Here is a 15,572-nt window from a genome sequence, read left to right on the forward strand (position 1 = left end):
GAATGAAAGTCATATGGGTTTGGAACAACGCGACCGTGGTGAATAATGACAGTTGGCACATAAATTAAGAAAAGAATGTATAAAAAAACCCCCACACTTTACTACTAGTGAGAAGATATTTCATGCGCATCTTGTCAGTAAAGCCGGTTCTGTAATCATCTGCACATCTCCATCACCTGCACGCTTACACATGGAGCAGAATTTACTACACATAGCCGTTGTTCTCTGATGAGCTGCGCAAAACATGAACAAAATAAGATCATGTTTTTGCGCAGCTTGTCAGTGAACATTTACTACTCTCCTGTGTAGTAAATGCTGCTCCATGTGAACGCGCAGGTGATGGAGATATATCATCAGTTTTATTATTACATCCATTATTAGTGCGTAAACTCACAGCTGCTCAAAGATCAGCAGGATGGCCCTTTACTCTCTCTTCAGTCAAAATAATCGCGTTACGGTAAGATAATGATCTGGATTCCACACCGCTCACTATTAGATCATGCTCTTCACTGGTGCATGGGGTGATGTGCGTCATCTTGGCCCCTGTTTGCCCTCTCTTTAGCGTGAGGTTTAGTGTACTGCAGCTTTAGTCACAGTGCAATAGAAAACTTTACGGCTGCTGTGCAGATGAGACATGCAAGAGGAAAAGCTGCTCGTCTTTCCAATAGTGTGGTCACGGATGGTTTATGCTGTTTTGCTAAGGGGGAAATGGCAGAGCGAGAGGGATTTATTTTTCTTTTGTCAGCACTCAGAGGAGCCTGCAGATGAGCGAATGGGATTTCTCTATCAAAAGCATTGTTCAGGTGTTTGTATTGACTGATGCGATATTGTTTTACCAGCAGCTTAAATACAGCCTAATGCTCTGTGACTGCAAGCAAACAAGCCTCACAATAGGGGTCAGTACCATTAACGGCCCACGTAGGTGTAAATAGGGCTTCATTGACAGGAGCCACATGGAAAGACTATTAACACAGTTAAGACTGAAGAAACTCAAATGTGTTTCCCTCAGCAGAGCTCCTGTAATGGTGGCCAGCGGGACGGGCCCACGCAGGGCCAGAATGGGAGCATGCAGAAAGGAGAGGTGCCCTCCCTCAGTCCAGAGAGGACAGAAGAGCCACGGGTGCTGGAGCACAAGCGATCGGGCCGAGCGCTGGAGCCAGAGAAGGATCACACCCGCTCCGTTTCTCTGCTGGAACAAAAACGCAAGGTGGTCTCTTCCAGCATCGACGTACCACAAGCCAGGTAAGACTACGGCATGAGCGCCCCTCACAGGCACTGATGAGAACTAAAGGAATGATGTATGTTATAGTTTACTTCATTTTTGTTTTCATGTTGAATGCTTTAACTAAGAAGAACTGTACTGTAGTCCTGGTGAGATGTTTGTTTTCACATTATTTATCAGTTTTTCTCTGTAAAGTTACATCAGTCCCCATTTAAACAAACATTAGACGAATCTAGACAAGTTATACATGTTATTTTTTTCTTAAATAGATTGATTTGGTCTTTTATAATTCACTTTTTCAGCAAAAGTGACATTTGGACAAAATTATGTTTACCATTACAGGGTTTTTCCTGAATAGAGAATTATGAGGCGGCTGCCTCCACCAAATTTCATTTAGAAATTTGCGGTTCAGTTTACTACACACACGAATGACGGAATGCAATATTTAGTGCGGGGAACATAAGTACATTTTCGTGTTTCCAAACCAACATATTAAGTGGTGGAAGTCTCCGCGTTCAGCGCAAATCCCGCCCTGCAGCTGATTCTGCATGGCGCAAGAGTCTCAGCTGCGTGGTGTGTCCGTTTTTAATTCGGTTCCCATGTTAACAGGTTAGAACTTGCAGTATGCCTGTGTGAGATGCGCATCTCAGGCGCGGCTCGAGCCGTGTGGAAAAGCGTGTGCATGCTAGAAATAGAACCAATGCCTATTTTTCACACGACACGCGTGCGTGTTGGAAGTGTTTCCAGGCAAAATAAAATAGGAAAATATGTTATATGTCATTTTGTTCACAAATACATATTAATTAATGACACTTTGATGTTTGAAAGTCTATAAGTTGACATAAATTCAGATATAAATGTAATTTAAGAAATAAATTAATAATTATTAATTGCACCTGTCAAACATAGTCTATTTTGCCGTCAATACTGTTGACGGTGTCCTTTATCAGTAGGCTTTATATTTATGCTCAACATGAAGTATAGATATTTTTGTCATGAAGACAAGAGCCTGGTCTGTCGGCGGTCTCCCTGTCACCTACAGCAGCAGCATGCTGGCACTGTAATCATAGTAATTTATTTATATTTTTCATTATATTTTATTATATGATATTGGTTTGAGACTGAGAGTATTTTATTTAGTGGAGAACTTTGCAGCAGCATTTTATATCTTATTCTTTTTTTATTTTATATATATTTTATTAAAAAGTATTGTTTTTAAAGTGTATAAACAACCTACAGTTTAATGTTTGCATTTCTTTCCCTTACTGTACCGACAATGAACCGAACCGTAACTTTAAAACCGAGGTACGTACCGAACCGTGATTTTTGTGTACCGTTACACCCCTAACATAAATACAAAAACAACATCTCCAGAACTGCTCTGAGATTTACTTCAAAGAAAATAAAATATTTAATTGGACCCTAAACATGTAATTTTTGTCAAACTTTTAATAAACTGATGTGAGATTGCATAAGGTCCATGATTTTAATTAATTTCAAACATGTTTTTGATAATAAAATGTCATTTAACCATTAAAAAGGATTCTAGAAAAATGTTAATAGAATTTGGGAAAATATTTAACTGATTTAATGGGCTCCTATATTTAACACATTTACAATAGTATATTGTTTGTATGTTATTTTAATGATATTTGGGGTGTTTTCTTAACAAATAAAGAAAGTTTCATGAGAAATGCCAAGCTGGTAGCTTAGTATATAAACTATAAATAAGTTATTACAAACACTCAATGCTGGATTGAAGTAAACTGAATAGTAAGTAAAAACGTACTATTCCTTTTAAAAAAAAAGTCTTAGCTTGGTGCTTACGTTAGCTCTAATGCACCTGTTACCCTGCTGGGTTGTAAGAAAATATTTAGTTTTCTAGAAAGACACTTTAAGTGTGTAAATGTATATTGGATCAGTGCAGTGTGGACCAGGATTATAAGGAGTGGATAAAGATTTTCAGTTTTTAAAATTTACTACTCAAGTACTGAAAGTAAAAGTACAAGTATTGTGTTATGTAGTTATTAAAGAAAGTAGTCAAAAGTTTGAACATATTGTTTTTACTATTTCAAATGATTAACCTAAAGGACAATCACAATTCCTTTGACTGTAACTTTTTGTAAACAAAAAACGGTTAAAGGGTTAGTTCGTCCAATTTGCTAAATTATGTCATTAATAACTTATCCTCATGTTGTTTCAAACCCGTAAGACCTCCGTTTATCTGCTGAACACAGTTTAAGATATTTTAGATTTAGTCCCAGAGCTCTCAGTCCCTCCATTGAAACTGTGTGTACGGTCTACTGTCCATGTCCAGAAAGGTAGAAAAACATAATCAAAGTAGTGAGACATCAGAGGGTCAGTTTGAATTTTTTGAAGCATCGAAAATACATTTTGGTCCAAAAATAGCAAAAACTACAACTTCATTCAGCATTGTCTACTCTTCCGTGTCTGTTGTAAGACAGTTCAAAACAAAGCAGTTTGTGATAGCCGTTTCGCGAACGAATCATTCGATGTAACCGGTAGAGATGTTCCGATACCCTTTTTCTCTTCCCGATACCGATTCCGATACCTGGGCTCAGGGTATCGGCCGATACCGAGTACTGATCCGATACCTGGGTGTATATCTGTATATACAGCTGTATATATTACTAGCCCTGTGTAAATTGCTAGAATTTTTTTATGGTGTGCTTCAGACAGATCCCTCAATAAAACATGAACAAATACATGGTGAACTACTGTATTTATTACAGTATTTTTATTATCTAACATGAATTTGACAGTATTATTTATTTTCTTATGCAAAAAAGAACTTCAAATGCAGCCAAAAATCTAACACCGCAAACTAAAAAAGGTATTTAAGTTTTACAATATAACTGTATAAAAAAACTGCAACAAATAAGTCTAGGAATATAAAAAAGATCTATTAATCAGATAATCTCTAACAAGTAAAAAACAAGTAAAAAACAAGCAACCATCTAGGCATAATTATTATTATTATAGAGATGTATTATTATTACTGTAGGCTACAACAGTAGCTTTATATATTGTCAATTTACTCATGTAAACCAAACATTTATTTTCATGGGCTGCCATGAAGATCTTTGAGTGTCTGTGTTTATGATATGACAGTATTCTCAAATGAAACGGTAAATTCTCATGAAGTGACGGTTTATGCGTTCGTGTCCTCATGACACACAGCAGAGACTACAAAACAGCGAGCTCTCGCGCATCTGTGCCAGTCACCCACAGAGATGTAGATTTTGCGGGAGTAATATTTAAATAGTATTTTGCAGTTTAATATTCACAGACACTAGTATATATTCGGCTACTGTCTGGAGCCCTGCGTTTTGACTTACACGGAAGCAACTGAACGCAGTTGCCGGTACTGAATATACTCGAGAGTCTGTAACTACCGGTACTACAGAGACATACTGCTAACCACTGATCTATAATATAGTAGCGGCTTCACTGTCTTTTGGCAGTTTAGAATGTGATGAGTGATCCAGTCATATTTAGATAAGGGCTGCTAACGCGTTTTCATTTCTTCTTCGCTGCTCTAAACAGGGGTTGCTTGTGGCAACACAGCACAACTTCCTGTGTTTTCAATGCATTTTGAGCAGCGAAGAAGAACTGTGCAGCGGTTAGGCAAAGCTTGCGGTCATAACTAGGTCTTTTTTAAGAAAATGGTATCGGATCGGTATATGGGTTCATGTACTCGCCGATGCCGATGCCAGAATTTGTTGTGGTATCGGAGATATTTCCGATACTAGTATCGGAATCGGAACAACTCTAGTAACCGGATCTTTTTGAACCAGTTCACCAAATCGAACTGAATCGTTGTAAACGGTTTGCGTCTCCAATACGCATTAATCCACAAATGACTTAAGCTGTTAACTTTTTTAATGTGGCTGACACTCCCTCGGAGTTAAAACAAACCAATATCCCGGAGTAATTCATTTACTCAGACAGTACACTGACTGAACTGCTGTGAAGAGAGAACTGAAGATTAACACCGAGCCGAGCCAGATAACGAACAAAAGATTGACTCGTTCTCGAGTCAAGAACCGTTTCTGTCAGACGCGTCCGATTCGAGAACCGAGGAGCTGATGATACTGCGCATGTGTGATTCAGCGTGAAGCAGACCGACACACAGGGCGTCTGAACTGAACTGATTCTTTTGGTGATTGATTCTGAACTGATTCTGTGCTAATGTTATGAGCGCGGGTAAACCGAAGGCTTGCAGTCAACGTCAATGATGCAAAATGCAAAAGAACCGGTAAACTATTTTCTTCAACTGGTTTATTGAATCAAACTGTCAGAAAGAACTACTGGTGATCCGAACACTAATGCTACCGGTTCTTGACTCGTGAACGAGTCATTATCTGGCTCGGCTCCGTGTTCATTTCTCTCTTCACAGCAGTTCAGTCAGCACGCGCAGTCCGCTTAATCACTTGATTCGCTCAATGATGTGCCAGCTTCATCAAACCTGCCATCTACAGTTCTGGCAGTGGTAATGTGGGTTTTTAATGGAATGATTCGTAACATTTTTATAATAGTAGACAGTAACGATACAGCACATAAAAGAAATATCGGAGTTAAAGTATTAAACTCAGCGAAAATATGTACTGAAGTAAAAGTGGAAGTAGGAGAAAAAAATAATACTTTAGTAAAGTACAGATACCGCCTTTTAGTACTTAAGTGCAGTAGTGAAGTAGTTCTACTTCGTTACTATACATCTCTGGGAAGGGATGAGGCAAGGACTCAATTGCAGGAAGTTTGGACTCTTTATTAGCAGAAATAAAACTAAAACAATCAACAAAATCTACCCTGTGGAGAAAAAACATAACTGGCAACTTGGCGGAACAGGCAAGATACATAATGCCAAACATTAGATAAAGAACTGGCACAGGACTGCAAACACAAGGAGAATAAATAGGTAGCAAACAAGGCAGGTAACGAGGGAGGACAGGTGGGGCAAGTGAACCAATAATCAGGTAACAAGTGAGCGGGGTTAGACAATAGACATAAGAGCACATGGCACACAGAAACAAACAAAACAAAAACACAAGCACATGGCTAGTGAAAACAATCACAAGGCATGTGCTCACACAAAACAAGATGTGAAAACATAGCTAGCAAGAACACTCATAAGCTGCATGTTCACACAAAACAACATAAAAGCATGTGACCGAGGAAAATTCTGAGCCATGTGCAACCCAACACATAAAAGAGCATAACATGAAAGCATGTGGCCGATGTAAAGACGAACTGTGTGCTAAACAGAACACAGCGACACAGCGTGCAATGAACACCTAAACCAAGCAAGTGAGTGAACACACAACACGAGTGCTCACACGCGAAACAAGACATGGAGCGTGAGTGTTCAAACCCCGACACCAGACTGAACCAATCTAGACATGGGTGCCGGAATCCAAACACCATGTTTGAAACATGAAACTAAGCATGTGGACGAGAGCCCATGGCTTAAGAATACTTGAGATTGCACGCTCACACAAGGACAAGACGATACTGGGGTGTCAGTGCTCTGTCACAAAACCAAGACTAAACTAGACTGAATTGACAGAACCCTCAACATGCTTATTACAAATACAAGAACATGGTAGTCATTTAGTAGTAATGTAGTATTTACACCACCAGTTAAAAGATTTTTGTCCGTAAGATTTTAATGTCTTTTAAAAGTTTCTATTGCTCACCAAGGCTGCATTTGTTTAATCAAAAATACAGTAAAAACAAAGCTGAAAAAGCTGAGCACTCTAAGTGAAGTGCACATCATGAGTACACTGATACATGCTTATTTGTGGTTTGTGAATCCTGTGGTCTGAACACTTTACAGCATTTGCACTTTCTTTTCTGACACCTCTAGCATGCAGATCTGATCTACAAAAACACTCTAACAGCTGTTTTTCTTTTGTCAAATGTAATTTGAAGCATGTTTTAAGCACGCACGCACACAAACATGCACAGTCTTTTTAGTGTGACCTTTTAGTTTTTAGATCCCAAAAATCAATTGACTGTTCAACTGACATGAAGCATCTGCTGTCTGATAGCTCTTTTACTACACTGAGGCCTAATATCGCCTCGATTTTTATTTGTTGATGAATTATTGATCTCTTAGCTCAATTTGTATTCTTCATCTCTTCAGGAAAAAAAATTCACATTGAACACAATTTATTTTATGGATTAGGAAGATGTTAATGATTTCTGCCTGCGTTAATTGGCCTTGCATGTTTGATTTGCTATAGGTTGACTATTCGATATCCCTGTTATATTAATCACCTCAGTGGTGCTGCATTTATGAAGCTCATAAGTTTTAACGCTTATAAAAAATGGCAATTAATCCTCCATGTACAACAAATTATGTACTTTGTCTAGGAACATCTCCATCTTGAGAATTTGCACTGTTAGTTGTGCTGTGGTTCTATAGAAATAGTTTTCTGAAACCATTATTAATATTAAAACGAAATAATAATAAAACCGTTAATGTAATAAAAAGAAATGTTTATTTAGCACCAAATCATCATATTCGTGGATCATGTCACACTGAAGACAAAAAAATCTTACCAACTCCAAACTTAGGAATGGTATAATGAACCTCTAGGCAAAGCAATTCATCATGATCATATCTTGGCTAAAATCGAACACATTTTTAAGATTTGTGTGCTTGAGTTGATTTAATCTCACAGTGCGTTTGCTCCAGAATGTTATCCATGTTTGCTCATGTATTTTCTTTTCTGTGTTTCTTTTGGAGAACTCAAACCTCAGAAACGTGTATGTTAAGTTCTGAGGACTATTAGTCACGACTTTGGACAAGAAGCAGCCGCAAGTTGAAATATCTCAAAATAATTAGGGAGCCTTTCTCTTGGCAGGGCTGGTCAGTTTAGACAAACAAAGGTCTGGATAATGTGCTTAGGTTTCTTTCGCATTTCTCAGCTCCAAGATAGTTAATCAATCCCATGTGTCAAAGTAACATGAGGATTAGCTTCAGTGTTATTGTGTAAACTGTTTCCAACATGTCAAAATCAATATACAGAGCCTTTGCAACAAATTATTTTTATAAAGTGCCATGGAAGACCATTTGATACCATGAGGCAAGAGTGCATTGTATAAAACTCACGAGCACCAAGCAAGTAGATGAACACTGGACACTTTGACAAAAGAAAAGGTCAGATATAGGTTCAACTTCCTTAAATTCAGGAGCGCAGTATGAGCGTCATTACTCTGAGATTGTGATTGATTGCTCTGAAAGAGTCACTGGTCTACCTAAATGGGAAAAGGTGACACATAAGCAAGAAAATAGAACATTTAAAACTAAATTGTTGTAAGGAAGAAGGAGATCCAGGTACTTGATTGTGATTGGAGACCAGGCCGCACGCTCTTGAAGTTGTGATGGCAAACAACAGTGTCCTAGATGCAGTAACACTTTAATATCACAGGACTGGAGCTTGTAAGTAGCCATTTGGTTTGTGTTCAATCAGTGTACAATGGAGAGTGTGCTGGGGTTTGTTTGGTGACCTGCAGTTCAGGGAGGATCACACGTTTCCGTGTTGTCTCGTGTCAGCTGTTTTAGTGTTCATTATTGGATACTGAATAGCTTAGTTCATCATTTTTGTTTACGGAGTTTTACCACAAGCATTCTGTGTCTAGTATATTAGTTGACCCAACGTGATTATTGACCTCTTTTTTCCCCCGGCAGCTTTGCTGAAAGAGAGGTTTATTAAAAATGCTGGAATGTGGAAACCATTTGGTTTCTCTTTCTGTTAGTGTACAATACCAATCTACAGAAGATTTATTATTTTAGCAGGAAATAACAGGAACAGTCTGACCTTTAATGCTGCAGGCCTTGACAGATAGATCCACCAGACTGATTGTGAGCAGGAAATTAATGATTGTGTTTGTGTTCAGAATTGTCACTTTAAAATAATAGTTCAGCCAAAAAAAGAAAATTTGCACATTATTTACTCACCCTTAAATTGATGATCCAAAATTGAATTATTTTCTATCTTCTGTGTATAGAATGTCCTTCCCGCTCTTTTCCATTACTCATGCACCAAAATGAACATTTTTGGGAAAAAATACTTCTAAATGAAACTTTTCGTATTAACTTAAAAAATTATATATATATATATATATATAAAAAAATCTTTTTTTATTTAAATTTTTTTTATATAACACGTTATAGATGTAATTTTATGGGATTTTGGGATGGAAACATTTTAATTTAAAAAGAGAATGGGAACTGGTTTTGTCAAGCAAAGTGACTGAAATTTAAGTTCCCCACCCCTATCTCCACTTTAAAATCAAATATGGTGCCAATGACGTCAACAATGTTTGGTCACAAGATGCCTGCAAATCATTGGTTATAGGGTTAATGCACTCTGAATTAACATGAACTAAAAATTAACAACGTATTCTCATTAACTAACATTAAGTAAGATTAATAAATACTGTAATATATTGTTCATTGTTTGTTCATGCTAGTTAATACATTAATTAATGGAACATTACTGTAAAGTGTTACCATGATATTAAATATCAATATATTATTTTTATTCACTTCTATGTAACAGAATCAGATACAAGTTGTTGTTGTTGTTGTTTTTCTTGGACTAATTATCCAAATAAAATATATTCCTACAAAGCTATTACTATCAGATCATAGGCATCATTTTTACCAGCGTTGGCCAGTACAGCTGAACTAGCTTACAACATGTTACGGCACAGTAGCGCTGTACACAAGTGGAACGCACCTTCAAAGAGCGGAATACCAAACAGAGCGTCAAACACTGAACACGGCCAGTGTCATGAGAAATCAACAACTTCCTGTCATAATCATGCAGCCCTAGTGTTCATGTAAATATAGCTTGGTGTTGAATCTTGTTATACATTTGAGAGGAAGATCAGTTGGTTAGTGACTTAATTTTGCCTTACTTATATTTGTCTCTGCACAGTAAACAGAATTAAGTGTGTTATAACGTTTGCATGTTTGCCTTTAAGTAAAAGATTTGTGATCCTGAGTCATTGTTTATGGGTCCTGAAATATATCTTGTGTTTACCTGTGGGAGACTAGCAGAGACAGTGGTCAGAAAACCACGTTGGAGGATTCTCCAAATGAACATATTGCTTTGAAAGCTCAGTCCCCTGTGTCCATCAAAATAAGCCTTTGCATTACTGTGGTAAAGCTACGAAAATGAATGCAACAAAATTACTAGGTTTACTATAACCTCTCATAGCCATATGCTTGAAATATGGGTTTGACCTTTGTTATTGCTTTTTTTAACAACAAGCTTTTTCCTTCCTCTAACCCTGGCAAAGTGGTCTGTGGATAAACCAGGGAGGGGGCTGATCTGGTCAAACAGTATGCTTTCTCATTAGAGCAGCTTTACTGGCTGCCAATGAAAACAAGTTCCCTCAAAGCGGATGGTGGTTGGACTGCAACTTTAGAGAGCATGTGATTACCATCTGAAAAGCGCTACTCTTTGCAAAAGCTGGAGTTCTGCAGTGCTGGATTCTTTCGCGCCTGATGTTGGTCCTGGGTGTCTTATCAGACTGGACATAGCGTGGTGTTTTCTTTTTTTAGACTTCCATGAACTTCACGATGATTGAAACAGTTTTGAAATATAGTAGTTCCATTCATGTCTGACATGCAGCAAGCTACAAAATACATGCCTGAATGTGTGCCATGTATTTTGTGTGTAGTGTTAAAATGGGATGTGGTTGTTTTAGTAGTCAATGAATGAAGGGTATAAACTCGCTGTTCCTAGAAGCATATAATAAAAATAGACTGACATAACATGAAGACGGATAAATCTGCACTGCAAGTTAGAGCTGTAATCGGGCCATAAAAGTTAGGCCCGACAGGACCCGAGCCCGACAAATACAAGCTTTTTAAAAGCCCGAACCCATTTACAGTCCTGCATTATTCAAATGTGCGCATAAGATAAAGGCCCTGCCGGATTTGCTTCGCACTATAGCTGGTATTTAATAAAAGAATAATGCCAACATTAGCGTACATAGGCCTACTCGGTCCACATTATGCATTTAAGCCTCAATGAATATTTATTTATCATTTGAAAAACCTCACAGAGATTAGGCTAAGCCTGCATGTTTTTGTGGAGCAAAATGATTGAATAGTGCTATTGCTACATCATGTTACTTTCTATCAGGTCTCTGTTAGATCACAACAGAGTCCAGATCTCTTTTAATTGTTCTGCACACACACACTAACTGAAATGTAAAACTGTTAAAAGAAAAGACTGTATCACAGATATCATACACTACGCATCAATAACTCTTCCCTTTGATGATATTGGTTAGGATGAAACTAAGCCATTCACACAGAACACGCATTCAGCGTCTCATGAAACTTTTGCTGCTGAATAACCTAGTTTATAATAGTCCTTTTTGTCATAGATCATGATTTATGTATTTTTTCATTTGTTTTTCTTTATAATGAAGTTGTCTGTATTTAGTAGATTCTGTTTAACACACAAAAGAGTGATGATACATATGCATTTCATGTAAGTATTCTGTTATGCAAGCTGTCAAAACTTCATCTTTCTTTTTGGGCATATAAATATAAGCATCTGCACCAAATTGCATATCCTTGCTTAATTTGAGCCTTTGATTAAAACGATACAATACTGCTAAAGCAATTTACTAAAGGAATTTACTAACACTGTGTTTCCGTAGCAGGTGGTCAGTGTCTAACACAGGTTTTTGTCGCTCAAGTCAATAAAACTACATTATTATTTTGTCTTTCAGTTTAAAACTGAAATAATTAGGTCTAATTAAATTGCTAAATAAATTCAAAAGCATTTAAGCACTAACTATAAAATCAGTCATCTGGAAATGGTGTTCAAAAAGGCCATCCATGAATAGTTTCTCTTTCAGCTAAGCAATAATATCCTTTTCCATAAGAAACTTTAAATCACTGGACACTTGCATGTCACGGTTTTGGAAAATTGGACCACCTGTGATGGTTTGGAATGAAATGTGCTGGAATTTTAATGCAGATTAGTGCTTTGAATAAAAAAATCACTGAATATCAGCGAGGAGGAGTGGCTAAGAATGGATTGTCTTTCAAAGCAATAATACAAGCTGTTTGGGTTGAAGCTCGACACCAAATATACCAGATCAGAAATGGCTTCCCAGCCTCCCTAAAGATGCCTGTCTGAAGAGAGTCATTTGTTTAAAAGATCAAAGCGTGATTCCGTCAGCCATTTATAGTTATGATAATTTGTGTACAAGTGTAATACAATGCATTCAATTATGACAATCCCTGATGTGTTGCCAGCCTGTCAATTTTAAAGCTGTCAACATGAGTCTATTTACATTTATTAATGTTGTAAAGAATGAAGTATCACCTTGTTTTATGAGTTTAACACTTCTATACAGTCATCATGGGAGTTCTCTGACGGTCACGTTACTGTAAATCACAGTGTAAATCAGCCAGCGGTGCTGGAACTACTTCAGATGTAATCACAGCATAGCTTCTCATTGCATGCCACCATTTTTGTATGTGTGTTAAGAGTGCCAGTGGCATTCTCAGCAGTATGATGGAAAAATACTAAGATTGAAAACGGTGTATGAGTTTGAATCATTGTTGGAAGATTTGAAATGGGTTGTCTCATTATTTTAAGAGGCTGCAACCCAGATGATCATGAAAGGATGAATGGATTGCATGTTTGAATTTATGTTCTATAGAAGCAATAATTATAATAACTTTGACATGTTTTGACTTCTAAAAAAAATTAATTATAATATTAAATTCTAAATAATATATCATTATATGAATATGACTAAAATAACACTGCTGTAGATATTTTTTATAATTTGACTTTAATTTGGTCTCTAAGATTAGATTTTAAACGACCCATATATATATATATATATATATCTTTTTATTGGAATTTCATAAACAGGGATTCACAATGACATTACAGTGGGTTTGTGAGATTTTAAAAGAGATGCCAAACATTCAGAAACAATTTACAGTAAGGTCCCATTAGTTTATGTTAGTTGCATTACCTTAAAATGAGCAATCAATTTTTTTTTTAGTTAACAAAAATAAATAAAATAATAATTGAAAAAAATTGTTTGTTCATGTTAGCCCAGGTCCGTTAAATAATATAAAGAGATACAACTTTTGATTTCAGTGTTGTATTAGTGAATGTTAACATTATCTAAGATTAATTTATGCTTTTTCATTGTCAGCATTTTCCTAGTGTTGACTGTTAACAAATGAAACCTTATCGTGAAGGATTAATGAAGATTTAAATTAAAAAGCTTTTCATAATGATTATGATTTTTTTATTTTATATATATATATATGTGTGTGTGTGTGTGTGTGTGTGTGTGTGTGTGTGTGTGTGTGTGTGTGTGTGTGTGTGTGTGTGTGTGTGTATGTGTGTATGTATGTATGTATGTATGTATGTATGTTCATTTAAAAAAAAAAAAAGTCTTACTGAATAAAAATATAAATATTAAATATTAAACTACTAGAATTATGAATTAGTTTAGCTATTTGAAAATTGAAAGGAATTAAATCAGTAGGTTATATTTAAAGTGTATTAAGAAAATATTGACAGGTTTGTATTAATTAAAATCACAATGCTTCATCACAATTAAATGATTAAAGCCATAGGAGTTAATCTGACAAAAAATGCTTGGTTATAGGTTAAAGACTAGATATAGAAGTCTCTATTGCTCTGTTTCGTAAGGTAATTATAGTTTAGTCTTCATGCATCTCCTCTTATGGTTACTGAGAGGAACTAATTTAGCTTGAGTTGATGTTTGGGGCCAAGATTCTCTGGCGGGGGGGAATCGTGATGTCAAGTTACTCAAGTGTGTCCTATTAAAATAAACCAGCGTAACATATGCATTTCTAATTATACCTATCAGTTTGTAGTTGGTCACATAAATTATTGATCTCTTATGAACTGAAATACTTTATTAATTAAAATGGAGATGTACTAATTAAGCTCTCTGCATGGAGCTGTCATAATTTTCTCCAATTTAGTTTGGTTGGCACTCACCAGTTTGTGTCATAGTTGAGAGAGATGAGAACAGGGAGACTCTAGGGTACAGATGTGGTGGTGATGGTGGGAAAGAGTAATAGAAATGCACAAGTCACTAAACAGCAGAAGGACAGGTCAAGTTGAATGTGTGTGGACTAAACCATTCTTAGGCTGACTTCCTGGAAGAGCATAAACAATGTGGCTCAGTGAAGTTTTCAAAATCTTCTTATATTTCTAAGGTTCAGTATCTCGCTGTACAGAGCAACTGATGGCGTGAGTTTGAGGCAGTACTTCCTGTTTGACCAAACAATGCGTGACCGGCCATGACAAATCTTAGGGTTCACTTAAATTTACCTAAAAAATTTTTATTTTATTTTAATAATTATAATAGTTCTAGTTTTCATTTACGTTTTCATGCAGTGTTTATATTTTATTTTACTTATATAAACACTGTATTAAAATACGTAAATGAAAATTAGAACTATTATAATTAAATAATTAAATAAAATAAGTTTGTTGAAATACCACATTTTTTAATTAAACTAATATATCAGTGTTTGTATTTGCATATAAAAATTTAGCTAAATAGAGGTATAAATGAATGCGATTACGAAAACAAAATGATTTTAATAGATAATATTAATGAATAATATAACAGTATATAAATAATAGTAAAATAATACTGCTAGAGTTGTTGTTGTTTTTCATACTGTAACTTTACTTTGGTCTATAAGAGTTGAATTTTAAAACTACCCAGAATATTCCCATATAGTCCGATATCAATATATATTTGTAAAAAAAAAAAAAAAAAAAAAGGGAAAGGGAGTGAACTCATATTATTCTTTTACAACTATACAACTTCTCATACAACTAATATGATTAATGTGATTACAAAGGTTGTTTGCAAAATCTATATCCCTCTCCCTCAGGTTTAGGTCTTAGAAAGCTAATATTACTGAGTGTAAACCAAAACAACAATGTATGGAATAAAAAAGACTTTGATTTATTTCTGCATACAGTAATACTGTCTTATTCTCACCTTTTACATAACACATTTTCATTTGGAAGATCTTTACTGACCACAGAGACTGTTGTGGGAAAAAACTAACCACTTTAAAGGGCTCGGCTGCTGCTCAAGTTGAGGTTAGCTCACACTATTCTTGGTCTCTTGCTGATCTTTCAACAATGCTGTGTACTAGAGAGCAAATGTTCCAGATGTTGAAAGAATGTCTGCAGAAACACCATATGTACAGTATTAGATGTTGCAGAGCCTTTGCACTGTGGTTTTATTATTATTGCTCAAGGGATGG

At 36.1% G+C, this 15,572-nt stretch overlaps 1 protein-coding gene across 6 annotated transcripts in view; it reads left to right on the forward strand.

Moving 5' to 3' along the window:
- Nucleotides 1–15,572, forward strand: part of LOC113091844 (zinc finger protein 704-like) — a 56,396-nt gene that overhangs the window by 5,562 nt on the left and 35,262 nt on the right. For 4 of the 6 annotated variants that reach the window (XM_026257503.1, XM_026257502.1, XM_026257500.1 and 1 more), the window contains exon 2: nt 1,010–1,242. In XM_026257503.1, coding sequence (XP_026113288.1) covers nt 1,010–1,242 — 233 coding nt within the window. The remainder of the gene's footprint in view (nt 1–1,009; nt 1,243–15,572) is intronic. The other 2 variants (XM_026257498.1, XM_026257501.1) reach the window with 1 other exon arrangement.

This window comes from Carassius auratus, unplaced genomic scaffold (genome assembly GCF_003368295.1).
Source record: "Carassius auratus strain Wakin unplaced genomic scaffold, ASM336829v1 scaf_tig00214327, whole genome shotgun sequence".
Lineage (NCBI taxonomy): Eukaryota > Metazoa > Chordata > Actinopteri > Cypriniformes > Cyprinidae > Carassius > Carassius auratus.